At 55.1% G+C, this 18631-nt stretch overlaps 1 protein-coding gene across 1 annotated transcript in view; it reads right to left on the reverse strand.

Moving 5' to 3' along the window:
* Window positions 1–344: 344 nt before the first annotated feature.
* LOC130042675 (CAP-Gly domain-containing linker protein 1-like) overlaps window positions 345–18631 on the reverse strand; it is a gene marked incomplete at its 3' end in the record, with an annotated part of 38658 nt that continues 20371 nt past the window's right edge. The window contains 13 exon segments of the mRNA XM_056134822.1: window positions 345–458; window positions 1267–2157; window positions 2159–2622; window positions 2625–3470; window positions 4009–4067; window positions 4790–4929; window positions 4932–4948; window positions 5521–5604; window positions 7381–7438; window positions 9208–9321; window positions 11525–11607; window positions 11610–11883; window positions 17932–18045. Coding sequence (XP_055990797.1) covers window positions 345–458; window positions 1267–2157; window positions 2159–2622; window positions 2625–3470; window positions 4009–4067; window positions 4790–4929; window positions 4932–4948; window positions 5521–5604; window positions 7381–7438; window positions 9208–9321; window positions 11525–11607; window positions 11610–11883; window positions 17932–18045 — 3258 coding nt within the window.

The following is an 18631-nucleotide window of genomic DNA, read 5'->3' on the forward strand; positions in this document are numbered from 1 at the left end:
TCATTGCTCCTCCGAGCAGTCTGGGAGTGGTCAGCTGTTCAGTGATCTCGCCAGGCCGCCCCATGTCCCCCGGATCCTGTGTGGTCACTCCGCGCAGCACCTCCCCAGGGGTCATACAGGGGTCATGCAGGGGTACACTTCCCCTCCTGTCCCATGCGAGAACCAGGGACCAATTATTCCTGGCGGTGCTCAGGGGACCATATGGGATGCCGGGGATTGAACCTGGGTCTGGCGTGTGTAAGTCAAACGCCCTCCCCGCTGTGCTATCACTCTGGCCCATGATATGCTTTCTCTCAAGGCTGAGGCCGGGCCTACACGCCCTGGTCACCACCATCACCCACCTCATTCTGCAAGTTTGCATTGGTGTTCCTGGTGTCCTCCAGGGAGGCCAGGGTCTCTGTCTTCTCTTGGGACAGTTGTTCCATAAAATGCCTGGCATCTTCCGCTGTCTGCACAGCCTGGAGAGAGAGAAACCTCATTGAGCCAGGCTGGGGGGCCAGGGAGGGGTTGGCCGCAGTGGCAGAGCACAGCGCGAAACGCCACACAAACCTGCCACAGTGGTTCCGGCCCCCGCTGGGCGCCGCTCACCCCGCGGGGACTCACGTCTAAACCGCTCAGCGGCAAGACTGATGCCCGGAAACAGCCTAGTGCTCCCAAGAGCCTCCATTCCTCACACAGAATAAAAATGACATGAGCGGACAGCTAAGCAGGCCTGGTTGGAAAGCGTTGGGGGGAGGGGGGAAAGGAAGGAGAGGAGATGTGAGCCGTGAGCACAGGTGTGGGAGTGGGAGAAAGGCAAACCCTGAGTCAGCTGGGAAGAGAGAACACCTGCCCGGCACCAGGCACCCTCGAGTCCAGGCTGCCCTGCACCGGGCACACTGCTGGTGGCACAGGGCACCCCCGAGTCCCAAGTGAGCAGACTCAGGGCAACCGCTCAAAGTCCCCCCGGAAGACACCGCTTTACTTTACAACTTAGTGCCTCTCTCATGACTTCCCTTACGTCTTGAAGGGCCACAGTGCAATCTTCCGTGAGAACTCCCCCCGGAAATGAACATACTGTCCTTTTTGGTTTTATTCACAGCTTATGCCTTGTCCTAGAGGTCAGCAGGCACGTGGTGACGAGCTGTCCCTGCGCCCGCAGCAAACAGCCCGTGACACACGGGTTCCGTGGGGATCCACCGCTCCTTGTGCCGACGAAGAGCAATCCTCTTAACCGCTAAAAGGGGGTGCCCTGGGCCAACGGGGGTGGGGCCTGCTCCACTTTACCGTGAAAGACTGCAGCATCTCGAGCTCTCTGATTTTAACGGCGAGCCTGATCTTGTCCTTCCTCAGCACGCGGTTCCCCTTCTGGGCCTCCAGGAGGTTGGCAGAGACGTGGCTGCTGGTCTGGGCCAGCCGACTGACCTTCTGGAGGAGGAAGTAACTGCCGGCCAGCTGCTCCTTCTCTTGCAGGAGCTCGGCCCTCTCTTGCTGCAGCTCCCTCTTCTCGGCCAGCAGGCTCTCGTTCTCTTGCCCGGGCTGGGCCTGCTCGGCCAGGGCCGCCTCGTGCTTGCGCTGCAGGTCGGCCAGGATCTCGTCGAGGCAGCTGTGCAGGCCCTGCAGCTCCAGCTTGGATTTGGACAGGGCCACGAAGTCGCCCTTGAGGGCCTCGATATCGGTGGCCAGCCGGGCGGCATCGGCGCTCAGCATCTCCTTCTCCCGCAGGATCTCGGCCACCTTCTGGTCTGACCGCGCCTTCTCCTCCACCAGGTCCAGGCGCTGGGCCTGCAGTCCCTGTGTGTGCGTCCGCAGCTCCTCCGCCTCCTGCTCCAGCAGCCCCAGGCGGCCTCGCAGCTGGCTGGTCTCGTGGGCGGCCGCCTGGGTCTTCTGGGCGCGGGCCTCCCGCTCCTGCACCAGGGCCTGCTGTGCCGCGAGTCCGTCCTCCACCAGCCGCCAGCACTCCTCCTACCACTCGGCGTTGAGCGCCTCCTTGGCCTGTAGCACGCTGGCGTGTGTCTTCTCCAGGCTGCAGGCCTCGTCCTGGGCCTCCTGCAGCGCCACCTCGAGGGCGCCCTGGCTGGCCGCCAGCCCCTGGTTCTCCTGGCGCTGCCCCTGGAGCTCCCGCTGCAGCACGTCTAGCTCGCCGAGCAGCTTCCTCTTCTCTTGGACAGCCACCCGGGCGCTTCGCCGCCGCCTCCTCGTGCTTCTGCTGGAGCTCGCCCAGGGCCTGCAGGGACGCCTCCCGCTCGGCCAGCAGCTCGGTCTGCTGCGCCTCCAGCAGTGCCTGGTCTTTCAGCAACCAGTCCAGCTGCTGCTGGAGCTTCGTGGCCTTCTGACCCAGCAGCTCCTTCTCGGAGCCCAGGCTGTACAGCGGCTCGCGCAGGGCCGACTCCACGCGCAACGCCTCCTCGAAGCAGCGGCCGAGCTTCTGGGCCAGGAGGTCCTTCTCGCCGAGGTGCTCCTTCTTCTCGGCCGCCAGCTGCCGCTCAGCCAGGCTCAGCGTCTCCTTCTCATGCAGAAGTTGCACGCACTACGAGTCGGAGTTCTCCCTGCTGGTCTTGATCTGCTCCAGCAGCTGTGCCAGGTGGGCGTTGGCCGCCTGCGTCTGCAGTGCCTTCAGCTTGGCCTTGTGCACGGCCTTGTGGCCTCATCCAGCTGCGTGCGCAGGCAGCTGGCCTTGGCGCCCAGCAGCTCCTTCACCTGTAGCGCCGCCTCCAGGCTGGCGCCCAGCTTCTCGTGCTCCTGGCTCAGCAGGTCTTTCTCCAGCTATAGCTCCTTGTTGCTCTGGGCCAGGCCGTCACGCTCCAGCTTCAGAGCCACACACAGGCTGTCGAGGCCCGACTGCTTCTCCACGGCCGACTTCTTCTCGGCCGTGAGCTCCTCGATCTCTTGCACCAGCGACTTCTGATCCCGAGCCAGCTCCTCGTAGGAGCACTGCAGCTTCTGGATGATGTTGTCCTTGTCCTTGGCCAGGGATAGGTTCTCCAGAACCAGCTTCTTCGCATGCTCCTCCAGCTGGCCCCTCTCCTCCAGGCCCTTCTTACACTCGGCCACCAGGCCGCTCTTGCTCATCTGCAGCTCCTCCACCAGGGCCTGCAGTCCCACCTTGGCGACCTGCAGGGCGTCGTTCTCCGCGCGCACCCTCTGGAGCTCCTCCTGCACCGCCCTGCCCTCTTCCAGCACTTTCTCTTTCTCCGCCTCGAGGGCTTCTCGGCCGAGCCGCTCCTCCTGCCAGAGCTTCTCTGCGGCCCGCCTGGCCTCGATGACCTTCTCTTTATCGAAAAGAATCGCTTGGTTCAACAGCCAGAGCTTCCTCTGCTCTTCCCGCAGCGAAGAGTTTTTGGCCTCCGCTTCCTTCAACTTCAATAGCAACGACCCTCTCTCTGACTTCAGAGAGAGCTTCTCCTTCGCCAGCAATTGATTCTCTGACCTCAGGGCCCTGCGATCCTCCGACATCAGCTCAATTTCCTCTTTGTCTTAGGTTAATAAGTAAGTTCATGACTACAGAAACAAAAAGTGGGGAAGAATGGAAACAAGAATGAGATCAAGCAGGCACAAGCAAGTCAAGCACTTCATGTGGCCTAAATACCAGAAAAGAAAATCTCAGAGTAGTCTTACCTGTGCACGCGTGCGCACACACACACACACACACACACACACACACACACACACACACAGGCAGGATGGAGAGGCTCAAATACAGTTAGCTTCACAGGGTCAACATACCGACCTGCCTATTTTGGGGATGGGGGCCCCACACCTGGTGGTGTTCGGGTCTCGCTCAGGGTTCTGTGCTCAGGGATCACTGCTGGCAAGGCCGGAGGACCATACGGGATGCTGGGGATCAACCCGGGTTGGCCGAGTACAAGACAGCACTACCCATTCTACTATCAGCCGATTTTATTTTTGAAAATCCGTCTGAAATTTTGTCTGACAGCTCCCTGGAAGGTTTACGTACAGTTGGATCAGAGGGGTGCCGAACCCAGGAGGCAAGCTCTGCTGGGGGATCCCAGTATGGCCCCCAGATACCGGCACTCTCTGCGGGAAACTCCGACGCCGTGCCCAGCTGGGGCAGGCTGGCCGCTCGGCTAAGCATTAAAAGTGCAAGAGTCAAAGCTGAATGGTGGGGCTGGAGCGATAGCATAGCGGGGAGGGCATTTGCCTCGCATGTGGCAGACCCAGGTTGGATTCCCAGCATCCCACTGGGTCCCCCGAGCACCGCCAGGAGTAATTCCTGAGTGCAGAGCCAGGAGGAAGCCCTGAGCATCTCCGGGTATAACACCCCCCCCCCCACACTAAATAATAAAACCGAATAGTTCTAAACCTGCCCGCAAAAGGTTTGTCTTGAAACACTCGTTCTTTATCCGGCAGCTATGCAGAGGGAAGAAGACAAGGGCTGGAAGCGGCAGAGGGGGAGCCTGCCGTGAGTGGCCGACCTGGGTTCCACCCCAGCACCCCTTTATGACCCGGCAGCTGTGCCAGGAGTGACCCCTGAGCACCCCCGGGAGGGGCCCTAAGACAAAACAGAGAAACTTCTCTCCGTGTGACACGGGTCAGCTGTCCTTCCTCGGATGGGGACTATTTCCGCTGCCTGGGACAGGCCGTGCCAAAAGCAACCCACCACCTTTTCTTCACAAATCACACAAAAAAGTGGGTGACGCTGCGGTCATCCGATTGAGCAGCTGACTTGAGGGTCCCTGAAGGAGCCTCAGAGATCTCGGAGAGGGCCTCAGACAGAATTCCGGGAGGGTGACTCGCGGCTGCAGGCGACACCACAGAACCTTCCGGAAAAGCAGCCCGACACACCCACCTCTCCTGCAGGCGTAGTTCATCATTCATTCTCGTCAGCTGTGCCAAGTTTTCCCCGGACATTTTCATGATGTCCACGATGTCGTTTTCCAACTTGGCCTTTGCCTTCGTCAACTGCTCTTCTCGTACATCTCTCTCTCTGTGAATTTGGCCTCCATATCTGAGGGGAGGGGAGGAGAGGAGTGGGGGAGGGAGGGAGGGAGGGAGGGACGGAAGGAGGGAGGGAGGGAGTGAGAGGGACAGAGGGAGAGAGAAAGTCAGGGAGAGATGCGGGGGGGGGGGAGAACAGCTTTGGGGTGTCGTAGGCAACGAAGCGTCCCCTGCGCTTCTGTCCCAGGCCTCCCTCCGAGGACGTTTCACTCTCTGGCCCCTGCAAACTGCTCGAACCGAGCAGCAGCCAGTGAAACCAAGGACAACTCACAAGACGGGGAAGAAACGCAGGCAGCGAGCAACGGATGGGGCCAGGACGGGGGTCCGACCGTACAAGGCGCCTCATAGATGGCCCTCAGGGGGGACCTTGGGCAGCATTTGACAGTCGTCCCAGGGCCGAGGTGGCCGGAGTGTCACAGGGCCCCAGGAACTGATGGGGGGGCGGGCGCGAGGGGCACTGGGACCTGCTGTGGGGGCTCCCTGAGGGAGGCCGGGAGGCTGAGGAGGGGGCGCGGGAGCGTCAGCAGGGAGGCGCCTCACGCCCGGGGTGCCCCTGCACGACACCCAGAGATCATCTCTTACCTGTTCAATTTCCTCGCAACTTCTCCAGTTCAGAAGACAGCGCCTTAAACTGTTCTTCTTGTTGATGTAACTTATCAACAGATTCTAGTTAGGATAAAGTTAGAAGTTTAATATATTTCACGCACCATCGGGATTATTTGAGAGTCTGTCTGGCAGGCTCCATCAAATCTCACACTGGCGTCTGAGGTCACCGGGGCGATAAAGCGTCTCTACGGGAGAAGCCCCCGGCCGAGGGCAACACCAGGAGGTTTTGGCATGGAGACAGCGGGTCTGGCGCCAGGAGGAACTCGGGGTCTTGGCTGGGGGCATCCCAAAATCTTCCCACCCAGCCAGCTCCCTGCCAGGTCACACAGCACTTTCCCAAGCACACCTGCATGTCACCACAAACAGTGATGTAGGGACTATGATGCCACCAGCAGGTCAACCTGTACCTGCGGGGAGATTGCATCAGCAGCCTGATGGAGCCCGCAGACTTCCAGATACCCCAAAATTGCTCCTGTGCCTTTGGTCACGCCCCAACAACTTGGGGTCAAGTTTACCAAGAAATTAAACGGACAAAAGTTCAGTATGTGGGAAACACACCCACAAACCACTAAATAAGCTATATAAGCTTTATAAGCTCATCTGTTGGCCTTATTTCAGAGACCCATACATCTCAAAAGAGATCAAAAGATGCAGTTAGGCTCAGTGGCCCGGAGGTAAATGGGAACCCGTGACTGAGAGCTCCAGGCTTGCTCAGATCAGGACTGGGCCTCCTCCCGCCACATTCCCAGTTTTCCAGTAGCTTGGCAGTCACACCCACAAACTGCCCCCCAGCACCACGTAATCTCGTCAATGGCCAAGACCCAGAGACTATGCAGTACAGCTCCCGGAAGAGAATGACACAGATATTCCTGGTCATTATATTCTAGCCATAAGAAGCAATACGAAACAAATCATCTAGCATTGCCTTTTCAGCAGGTTTGAGTGCTGGTGGGACTGGTGTCAAAATATCGGATGTAACCAAAGTAGAGAGAGAGTATGGGGGAAATTGTGTGCCTGCCACACAGGCAGGGGAAGGGTTGGCAGAGGCGTGGGGCTGGTGGAATTCTGGGGATTTTGGTGGTGGAAAATGTGCACTGGTGATGGGACGGGTGTTTGATGATTGTGTGACCGAAACTCAAACATGAAAGCTTTGTAACTTATCTCACATGAATCAAAAAAAGGAGGGAAATATAATAATAATAAAATAATAAAATAAAATTAACATTCAGAACAGAATTTTAAAAAAATAAGTAATGTGGAGTTCATGCCCAATTAAATCAGCTTCATCCATGGCTGAATAATTAGTAGTACTCCTACATTGGGCTGGAGCGATAGCACAGTGGTAGGGCGTTTGCCTTGCATGGAGCCAACATGGCGGATCCGAGTTCGATTCCTGCGCCCCTCTTGGAGAGCCCGGCAAGCTACCGAGAGTATCTCGCCTGCACGGCAGAGCCTGGCAAGCTCCCCGTGATGTGTTCAATATGCCAAACACAGTAACTCCTACATTATTAACAAAAAAAAAATTAAAAAAAAAAACAATGTGTATGTGTGTGATGTGTGTGTGTGTGGGGGGGGGGGGCTTTGTGCGCGTACATGCTACGCCCAGGGTACCTCCTGGCTCTACACTCAGGGATCAGCCTGCTGGTATCAGGGATGGATACCAGCTTGGCAGTGGGCAAGGCAAGCGCCTGGCCTGCTCGGGTCTCTGGGAATGAACTTTACGTCAAAGAGGAAAGAGCCGGAGGAAGTCAGCTGCGGGAAATGAGTGGGCAGAGCCCTGAGTGTGGGACCCCAGAGCTCCGGCCCTGGCACAGTCACCCGGTGGCCCGCACCCACCTTGCCTGTTTTTCTGAACAGAGGCTGACTCTTCTGAAGCCTCTGTGAACTTTTCTTTCTAGAGAAACAGAATCAGATATTCAGACCAGGAGGGTGCAAAGTAGCTTCCAATCAACGACATGGGAGACACTCCATTTTGTGATGCTGTTCATGAAAATGAACTTGCACTCCAAACGTAGATATTGGGGGCTGAAGGGCTGGCACAGGGTCCAGGTGCCCGAGTACAGCCAGCCGGTTAGACCCTGAGCAGGAGTACCACCGAGTTAGCGGGGAGCCCCAATGAACACGGTGAACATCTGGGGGCTGGGAGAGAGCACTGGGTAAGGCCACTTGGCCCTGCTTGAATCGTGGCACTAACAGGAATATCCCGAGCACAAAGCCAGGAGTCGCCTCCAAGGACTGACAGGCATGCCACTAGTCCCCCCCCCACCAAAAAAAAAATATATATATATATCCCCGGGCCAGAGCGATAGCCCAGCGGGGAGGGTGTTTGTCTTGCACAAGGATGACCCGCCTTTGATCCCCAGCATCCCATAGGGGATGCACCGTCAGTAGTAATTCCTGAGTGCAGAGCCAGGAGTGACCCCTGAACATCCCCAACTGTGACAAAAAAAGACCAAAAACAACAAGAACAACAAGACCAAAAAAACCCAGAAAACAAAAATAATCCACCCCAAACTCAGCTACCAATGCCCATTGTGTATCTGCCTGGCAAACATGAGTGAGTTGTGCAAGTATGTATGTACTTGCTTGCATGTCCAAGGACATGTATGAGTCTGCACATGACAGAAGCCCATGTGTGTATACTGGGGTGTGTGCATGGCTGTGGACACACGTGTGTACACATGTTCTCGACCACACACAGATAGCATGTGATGCCGCTTGTGCTTGGCCCATGCTGCCCCAGCAAGGACGCTTCCCTTGGAATCCTCCCGCAGGTTCTGAAAGGCTCCTAAGTGCTCAGTCCCGGGTCCTGACAGGATCCAGTCAGCACTGTCTCAGCAGAAAGGCCCGGCTCACCCAGGCCCAGAGACAGAGTGACAGGACAGCGGGAAGGGCATTTGCCTTGCACGTGGCTGACCCAGGTTCAATCTCCAGATCCCATTGGGTCCCCGAAACTCCACCAGGAGTAATTCCTGTGTGCAGAGCTGGGAGTAACCTCTGAGTATCACCAGGTGTGACCCAAAAAGCCAAAAAAAAAAATACCAAGAAAACAAAAACAACGAGATACTTTAGGTGTTTTGCTTTGTATGTATTCAACCCAGGTTCAATCCCCAGCATTCCACGTGGTCCCCTGAGGGCCACCAGGAATGATCCCTGAGTACAGAGCCAGGAGAAAGTCTCAGCACAGCTGAATACAAGAAAACCCAAGACACAAACCAAAAAAACAAATACAAACAAAAAAATCCTAAAAAGAAAACAAGAAAACACACTTTGATCCACCCCAGGAAGGTGTCTGGAAGGTTCCAGAAAAGCGGCCTTCCCAGCGCATGTCTCTCACCTCCCTCCCCTTGCTGTGAGCCCCCAGTGCTCCCGGCTGTCAGGGGAGACAGAGCTGAGGGGGCAGGGGGCGCTTCTGAGGGGAGCAAGGAGCCCGACACTCCGGGAGCATCGCTGGCCAGTCACTGATCAGGCAGAGGCGGAGGGCATAGCGGGGACAGATCAGCCCACCTACCTTTGCTGCCCCAACGGAGGCTTGCGCAGCCCCTGGGGCTTCCAGCTGACACGCTCGTGAGCCTCAGAGGCCACAGGGCCGAGCTCGCTTGAGGAGGCTTCGCTTTACCCTCAGCAAGGTAAAGATCAGCGTCCGACTCCCCTGGTACTCACCAAACTCCGAAGCTCTTTCTCCAAAGCCTCGTTCATTTGGCTGGCGGAGAGACGGTACAAAGGGCTGGAGTACACACCAGGTCCGAGGTAGAACTGCAGCACCACTGAGCGAGCCTGAGATTGGTCCACAAGCTGAAAAGACCAGCTACTGCTGGGTGGGAGGACCCCAGAGGCGAGAGCATGGCTTGGCGAGGAAGAAGGAAGTAAGCAAGGGAGGAGGGAGGCTAAGGATATGAAGGAGGAAGGGAGGAAACAGGGAAGAAAGAGAAAGGGAGGGGAGGGAGGGAAGAAAAGGTTTATCTTTTTTTTTTTTGGCCTGCTCGAGCTAATTGATGAACAACGGGAGGACAGTGACAATGACAGTGACCCTATGGGATGCTGGAGATCGAACTCACTTAGGCCGTGTGCAAGGCAAATGCCCTTCCCATTGTACTATCACTCTGGCCCCCAAGATTTACTTTCTTGTAGTTTCTTGTCTGTGACTTTAAAAGTTGGAGGGGTTTCAATATGAAATTTAAAATGAAGAACCTCTAATCCACTAGGCAGCAGTCACCAGAACTTGACATTTGTTACATCTTGATGCGAAAGTGGGTCAACTATCCCCTGCTGTGTCCTAGGAATTGATTCCGTTTGTTTCAGCCGGTGTTTCTGGAATGCCAGCTAAGGAGTCCTGAGTCCTGAGAGGAACTCCCGGGGGTCTCTGGGTCCTTCTGTTATGTCTGTCACTCCTGTCTACAAATCCCACAGCCCTTCCAACTTGGCCAACAGAGAACTACTTTCTCCAAGCCGGGGGGGGGGGGGGGAGGGTCTGGGAGGGCACGTCCCTGTCACCACAATCCTATAGGAGGAAAAGGGCACTTCTCAGGGCTCCTTGGTGAGAAATGCAGCTCGCTTGGCTTGGCCCAGAACTCACTCTCTTGTCCTTCCCCAGGGTCAGGGCTACTGATGTAGAAAAGTAGATAGGGAAAGGCCCTTTGCAATGAAACACAGTTTCATGGAAGAAGAATTCTAGGAAGGACCCACCTTGTGGATATAGAAAACAAAGGCCTGATAAGACCATCCGCAGACCCTCAGGACATAGGCCTCCCCATGAAATTCCTCTTTTTGGACCTCCCTGGTAATCTCCTTAGCAACCGGACTTTTACCCGGGAAGAAGCTTCACGTGGCGACAGGCTGGAGAAACCCTATAAAGGCCACCTGGAAGAAAGGCAGGGTGCGCACATGCTGCCTGAGCCCATGTGTGGTACGTCCACGTGGCTGAGCACATGTGGTGCCTGAGCACATGTGTCGCCCGCATCTCCCCTCTTGAGATGTGTACTTCCATGCTTTCGTGTCGAATGCTGGGATGTGTGGAGGGGCTCTCTCCACCCTCGGAGAAGCCCGCGTTCTCTCTGGACGCGTTACTCTCTCTCTTACTCTCCATTCCCCCGCTTATCTGCTTATCCCTTTCTCTCCCTCTCCAAAAATCCTCCAAATAAAATCTATTTGTTTCACTGCTTGTCTACTCCTGAAATTCCTTTCTGTGAGGCGAGACAAGTACCCAGTAAGTAACCCTGGGTCCCGGGTGGCAGAGGCGGGTGGGGAGAAAGTGACCGTCTTGCTCCTCCCCGCTTCACATAAGTCACCCGTGGGGCTCACTGACATCACTACCATGAGAGTCCATGCCCGTGGCTAGCAGGAGGCCATGCTGGAAGGCGGACTTGGCCCAAGCACCCCTTAGAGACTGAAAGGGATGAAATCTCTGCAGGGCTGGGCGGGGGCTTGTGCTGCAGGCAGGGAGGGGCCGGCAATGAGAAATACCAAGATGGGCCACGTCACCAGCCCTGAGGGAGCTCAGAGGTTCAGAGGCATTGAGCACCAGCTGGAAACTGAGGCGCCTCGGGGAGAGGACGGCAAAGCCAGTCACACGATCAGGTGGTCAGCAAGGCCAGGGAAAGACCCTCGCAGCCAGCCTCGAGCCCAAGGGTCTGGGCGGACTCGGCGAGTACGCAGGGGGTGGGGGGGTCGAGGTTTGCTTTGGGGGCTCCTATCTTGTTTTCTCACTGGCCTTGTGAAGAGTTCTCTGTTTCAGAAAGACCCCAGACGGGCCCGATTAGCTGGGGCCAAGGCTAGCACGGCATCTGGGTGCTGGGGACCAATGACAGCCCCAGAATCGTGCCAACACGTTCTCAGTCCCATCAGAGGGAACCGCACAGGACGTGACTGGGAGACCTGTCAGCACCAAGCCGGAACACGGCGGCGAGCACACTGACACACAGCATGCAGGGAGCGAGCGTGGAAGTGGGCGAGGGCGCCCGGGTACCAACCTGCCGCTCTCGGCCCGCTCTGCATTCTCTAACTCCTGAATCTGCCGCTCAGCCACCTGGAGCTGCTGCCTGAGCTTCTCCATTCCCAATTTAGCTCGGAACTGGCCTTCCGGAGCCCATTGAGCTGCAAGAGCTTCTCCTGGGTGGCCTCCAGCTGCGCCGTGGCGTCGGCCAGGGCCTGGGCTTGCTGACTACACATGGCCCGCAACCCCTCCAGGTGCTTTACCTTCGTCTCCGCCTCCTGCAGCTTGTTCAGGGCATCCTCCATCTCCACCAGGTGCTGGTCCTCAGTCTGGTCGAGCTTGGCCCGCGCGGCCTCCAGGCTGTTCTTCTGCTCCTGGGCCATCCTGACCAGCCGCGACCTGAGCGTCTGCAGCTCGGAGGCATGTGCCGCACGCTCAGCCGCCAGCTGGGCCTTCAGGCTCTCTACCTCCTGCTGGGACTCGAACTGCAGCCTCTCCATCTGCATCTTGAGCTCGGCCAGCTCGGCCGCCTCGGCACCCACGCCCCGGCTCACGAACGCCTTCGGCTCGCCCATGGCCTGTTGGTGCGGGGCGATGGCCGTCTCCAGCTTGGACTTCCACAGGGCGATCACGTCCGTGTTCTCGTCGTTGGCATGGTCCAGCTTGGTCCTCAGCCACTCATTCTTCTTGGCGAGCTTCTCGGAGGCCACCTGCAGGGCCTTCGCCTCCTTCTGGTGGGAAAACAAAATTTCCATGAACTTAAAACAGGAAGGAAAAGAAGCAGACATAGAAATTTTTCTTTTGCAAACTGCTTTGGTAGGGTCCGAGCTCAGGACAGCCTCACCTGTCAAGGAAAACTCTGAGAGACCAAGTCCACGCAAAAGCAAGAGGTTTATTCGAGCATTCTCGGGCTCACAGCATGACCGCAAACCGTCAGTGGCTGAGAGCCCTGAGCCTCTTCAGAGGGAGCTTCTGATAGGGCAACTTCCCGCCGTCTCAGAAAAGCCAGCGCACAAATCACCCAATACCTTCGAATGATCACATTAGATGCTGCACGCAGGCAGCCAATCAGGCCTTCTCTGGCCCCATGACCTTATTTGGTGAATTCCAGGGGCAACAAGAAGAAGATGGGTGTCCTTGGTGCTATCAACAGGACGCAGCTGCAGGGCAGGATATGGGCTGGGACTTGCTTTTCTAGGGCCCAATTGTCACGGAGCTATCTTTCAGGTATTCAATTATGTAGGCTAAAAGTAACGTTCTTGCTCAAGTTTTTTTTCCAGAAAAATCAACCTGAGGACACATGTGCTGCAAACATAAAGGAGTTGGTGCTTATAAGCATCTTTGGTTCTGTTAATTTTGAGTTAATATAGCAACTTCCAGTTTCTTTCCCAGACTTTATGGATTGATGGTGTCTGTACTGCATGGTGTCCCTTTATTTTCGTCTTGTCAAATAGCTATGGAGAATCACTGAAGGTATTCATTTTAGGCTACATTGGTTATGAAGCTTTGCAATAATGCAATAGAGGTTTTATTTGTTTTGGGTTTTTATGCCTTTAAACCTCACCCAGTGGTTCTTTTTTTTTCATTTTTTATAATTTTATTTATTGAATCACCATGAGAGCAGTTACAAAGCTTTTGGGTTTAAATCTTGGTTATAAAATGAAAGACCCATACCTTCACCAGTGCCATTCTCCACCACCAAAAACCCCAGTATACCCCCATCCCACACCCTCCCCCTACCTGTGGAGAGATGATTTTCACATTGCGCTCTCTCTACTTTGATTACATTCAATATTTTGACACTGGACCCACCATTATTATTTGGGATTTTACCCCAACACTCAGAGCTGCTGAAAGGGCAACAGTAGACAATTTGTTTTCTATTCCTGGTTATGAATAACATATGATGTCACGTGGTTGTAGTAGTGGCTGTGCGATTTTGAAATTCCAAAATTTTAACAATTAAATCTGGAGGAATTTCTTCCCAAAACCTGCTGGGTTCCAGGATTTGTTCCTGAGTCTGTGGGATCATGGCCATTAAGCAGATTGATCGGGAGCCAGAAAGGCCGTTAGTGGGTGGTGACTAGGGGTCTTGCTGGGATGGGGAGGAAAGGGCTGGTCCCACCCCCATCCCGTGAGGCCCCACATGTCTCATCACTGAGGGCCCAAACCTGACTGTCCAATGGCCTCTGGAGGATGGCGGCCACCGAGCCGCCAAGGGGGAGCAGGTGGAGGGGATAGCACCCTTTCCTCCCTGGAACGGCCCAGCGACAGTAACCTACTGCAGGGTTCAGATGCATTTCTGCCAAAAGCCACTGGATTCTGAGATTTGTGTCTGAGTCTATGGGATCATGGCCGTTAAGCACCTTAATCAGGAGCCAGAGAGGCCGTTTGTGGGTGACGACTTGGGATCTTTTTGTTTAGGAAAGGGCTAGCTCCACCCCCATCCCGTGAGGCCCTACATGTCTCGTCACTGTGGGCCTAAATCTGACTGTCCAGTGGCCTCTGGAGGATGGCGGCCAGCGGGCTGCCAGGGGGAACAGGCCAAGGCACAAAATCTATTCCCACCTGGGGTGGCCCAGCGCCTCTAACTTACTGCAGGGACTGGACACATTTCTGCCAAAAGTCGTTGGGTTTCGAGATTTGTTTCTGATTCTCTGGGATCATGGCTGTTCAGCAGTTCAATCAGGAACCAGAGAGGCCATGCCTCCAATTATATAGCTGAACTGGAGGTGGTTTGTGGGTGTATCTCCCACATATCTTTTACCTGTTTACTTTCGTGGTCAACTCTGCCTCAAGTTTTTGGGGTCTGGCCAAACGCACGGCAGCAATTTGGGGGTACCTGGAAGTCTGAAGGCGCCATCAGGCTGCTGATGCACTCGCCTCACAGGTACAGACTGACCTGCTGGTGGCACCATACCCCCAACCCAGTGCTTCTTAGGGTTTACTCCTGCCTCTGCACTTAGAGATTGCTCCTGCCAGGGCACAGATGACTGGATGGAATTCCTGCCATCGAACCCAGATCAGCCACATGCAAGTACCCTACTCACTGCACTATCTCTTTAGCCCAAGATAAACGCTTTTAAGAAAATGGTTTACAGGTCCAGAGCAATAGTGCAGCTGGTAGGGCATTTGCTTTGGCCAATCTGGCTTCAATCCCTGACATTCCATATAGTCTGACCAAGCACTGTCAGGAGTGATTCCTGAGTGCAGAGCCATGAATAAGCCCTAAGACATCACCAGGGGTGGCACAAACATAACGAAACAAAAAGAAATTGGTGTATCAGAATTCCATTGTAGAAACTGTTTGACTTATTTGACTCTATAATTCTTGATTGTTAGCCAAAAATCTTTTATAAATGAACCTGAGCATAATCAGTTATCACTGGCAAAAAGAAATAATTTTATTAAAGTAGATATAGGACACTTGTTTGCTCAAATTTTAATACTGCTTTACATAGTTTGTGAAACAATTTCAATAATGGTTATTACTAAAAATTTCAATTGATACAGATCTTTCACTTGTCAGACAGTTGATAATCTCCAGAGGAAAATACATCAAAAGCATATATACAATGATAGAAGTTCTTATTATACATGTAGCCTGGATGGTACATTATTTATCACTTTTTACAGAACTAGAAAACATTCAAGTGAAAAAAAATAGATTCAAACTGGATGATAAACTTCTGATGGTTGAGGTCCTTCATTTAATTTTTTTGTGATAAGAAAATCCAAAAGAATTAATGTTGAATTTCTCATCATACATCATCTAAACGCACAGTCAAAAAAAGTAAAGCTTATAAAAACAGTAAATTGGTCATTTTAGGTGTTTCACAAGTAGACTGTTATGTCATCCATCAACTGCTGGAGATTTCTGCACAGTGCAGAGAATGGGGTGGCCGGGCCGAAACTGTTGTTGTCGTAATTGTTCAATTGTTGAGGTCGTCCCCCTTCCTGGAGAGCGGCCTCGGACATCATCTCCACTTTATTGTTGAGGTCCCGATTCTTTCTTTGGAGGTCCACAATCACGGAATTCAGGAAATCAATCTGTGTTAAAGGAGAGGGTGAGACGGTGAGCCATCTGCGGGAGCCATCGGAGCCCGCCACAGAGGAGGCTGGGCCCCGCTTCCAGTCTCCGCCCCAGGGTTTGAGGCAGCCAGAGCTCCCCTTTCCCTTCCTGAGCGCAAGCTCCCGGGTGCCCCAGGGAAGACCCCAGGAGGACATGTTGGGCCCCCTCGGTTCATCTCAGAGCAGGGAGTCAAGAGGGCCTTCCCTCTCCTACAAAGACAGACTCACTTCTTTAAAATCCACGGGGGGAAAAATCCCACTTTACAAAAGCAAGCATGACTGTAGGCACAAACATTCATGTTTCATTTAAAAACTGGCAGGTTTGGGTCTGATAGCACAGCGGGAAAGGTGCTTGCCTCGCACGCAGCCAACCCAGGTTTGATCCCTGGCATCCCACAGTGGCCAGCGGAGAGCAGCCAGGAGTGATTCCTGAGTGCAGCGCCAGGAGGAAGCCCGGAGTATCGCCAGGTGTGGCCCCCAAAGAAAGAAGAAAGAAAACCAGAAAAACAGACTGATTCTTTTTCTCCCTCAGGGCCAGTTCTGATGAGGAGTCTCTGAGAGTGCCCAGGCCCCCCCACACTGGGCCAAGAAACACAGATCTCTCTTCCTCCAGCTGAAAAAAAAAAACAAAAAAAAACATGGAAATGTTCAGTTCCCAACAAGCCCATGCAGGGTCCACGTCCACAGCCCACATGTAAAGTTCACTTCAGCCCACATGTGCCGTCCAGGGCCACCGGCTGTTAAGTACAGAAGTGCAGGAAGTGAGGGTGTGCGGGAACTCCACAGGGCACGGGGACCCAGATGGTCCCCTTCCTCAGAGAGGATTCAAACTATAAAGCGCTGCAGGCCCGGGTGTGATGGAAGAGGGTTGGGGAAGGAGAGCCATCAAGGAGGCCCCAAGGCTGACTCCTGCCGCAGGCCAGACCTGAGCCTGCTGATGGTAGGTGCGGGCACTGGGGTCTGCAGCCAAGTGTGCACACCCCAGAGGACCCCACCCAGCTGTCTCCCTCGACAGGAGCAAGAAGCAGGAAGGCGGCCCAGAGGACCAGACTCCCCAGCTCTGCGCCCAGAGCATGCGCAAGGTGGCCGGGACAGCCACATGTTGGTGCACGTTTCCGTTTGCGACCGGACCTTCCTGATGGGAAGGAGGCCCTCCAAAGTGGTGTTCGACTCTGGCAAAGTGAAGATTTGCCAATTTTATGGGAGCCCGAAGCCCAGGTTCTGGGAGAGCAGCAGGAGTAAGGGCAGTGGAGGGGTCTGGCTTCTCGGCTCTTGCAAGGACGTGACCCCTTGACTGAAGGGATGTGTCCTTGTCCAAGGGGCCTTTCACTCCGTAAGCATCACCTCTTGTGCTGGGAGCGTGTGGGGGTGGGGCTCTGGCAGCAGGTGCCCGGGCCCTGGTTCTCACGAGTGCCAGGTGAGCACAGTCCCTTCTTCCTCAGCTTCCTTCTTTTTGGCTTCTGTTATTTTAATTAATCAATTAATTTGGGAGGGGGGATTTTGGGGTCACAACCGGGCGTTGCTCAGGAGTGACTCCTGGCTCTGCACTCCGGAATTACTCCTGGCTGTGCTTCGGGGACCATATAGGATGCCAGGGATGGAACCTGGGTTGGCCACGTGCAAGGCAAACACCCTACCTGCTGTGCTATAGCTCCGGCCCCATTCTCGGATATCTTAAATGGTAGATATTCCCCGACTCTTTTGAAGCATACACGCATATATACATATGTACATGTCTGTGTATGTATACATGCTTATCTATAACCTTTGTGGGTAGTCAGTTTGGTTTGTTTGGTGGGGTGGGGACTAAGCCCTGGCTCTGTTCTCAGGGATCACTCCTGGCGAGGGAGGAGCAGTCCAGGCCATCAGCAGTCACTCGAGCCCAGGAAAGTGGGGCTGTGTGGTCAGAGGGCAGTGGCTGGCCTTCTCACGGTCATCAAAGAGCCTTGAGACGCTGTGTATGTCAACACATGTGGCTTCTCTTCCTGTCCCGGCCCAGGCTCTGGGCGAGCTAACTGGGGCGTCCAGTCCCTGCCGGGCTCATTGCTCCTCCGAGCAGTCTGGGAGTGGTCAGCTGTTCAGTGATCTCGCCAGGCCGCCCCATGTCCCCCGGATCCTGTGTGGTCACTCCGCGCAGCACCTCCCCAGGGGTCATACAGGGGTCATGCAGGGGTACACTTCCCCTCCTGTCCCATGCGAGAACCAGGGACCAATTACTCCTGGCGGTGCTCAGGGGACCATATGGGATGCCGGGGATTGAACCTGGGTCTGGCGTGTGTAAGTCAAACGCCCTCCCCGCTGTGCTATCACTCTGGCCCATGATATGGTTTCTCTCAAGGCTGAGGCCGGGCCTACACGCCCTGGTCACCACCATCACCCACCTCATTCTGCAAGTTTGCATTGGTGTTCCTGGTGTCCTCCAGGGAGGCCAGGGTCTCTGTCTTCTCTTGGGACAGTTGTTCCATAAAATGCCTGGCATCTTCCGCTGTCTGCATAGCCTGGAGAGAGAAACCTCGTTGAGCCAGGCTGGGGGGCCAGGGAGGGGTTGGCCGCAGTGGCAGAGCACAGCGCGAAACGCCACACAAACCTGCCACAGTGGTTCCGGCCCCCGCTGGGCGCCGCTCACCCCGCGGGGACTCACGTCTAAACCGCTCAGCGGCAAGACTGACGCCCCGAAACAGCCTAGTGCTCCCAAGAGCCTCCATTCCTCACACAGAATAAAAATGACATGAGCGGACAGCTAAGCAGGCCTGGTTGGAAAGCATTGGGGGGAGGGGGGAAAGGAAGGAGAGGAGATGTGAGCCGTGAGCACAGGTGTGGGAGTGGGAGAAAGGCAAACCCTGAGTCAGCTGGGAAGAGAGAACACCTGCCCGGCACCAGGCACCCTCGAGTCCAGGCCGCCCTGCACCGGGCACACTGCTGGTGGCACAGGGCACCCCCGAGTCCCAAGTGAGCAGACTCAGGGCAACCGCTCAAAGTCCCCCGGAAGACACCGCTTTACTTTACAACTCAGTGCCTCTCTCATGACTTCCCTTACGTTTTGAAGGGCCACAGTGCAATCTTCCGTGAGAACTCCCCCCGGAA

This window comes from Sorex fumeus, unplaced genomic scaffold (genome assembly GCF_029834395.1).
Source record: "Sorex fumeus unplaced genomic scaffold, SorFum_2.1 ptg000107l, whole genome shotgun sequence".
Classification (NCBI taxonomy): domain Eukaryota; kingdom Metazoa; phylum Chordata; class Mammalia; order Eulipotyphla; family Soricidae; genus Sorex; species Sorex fumeus.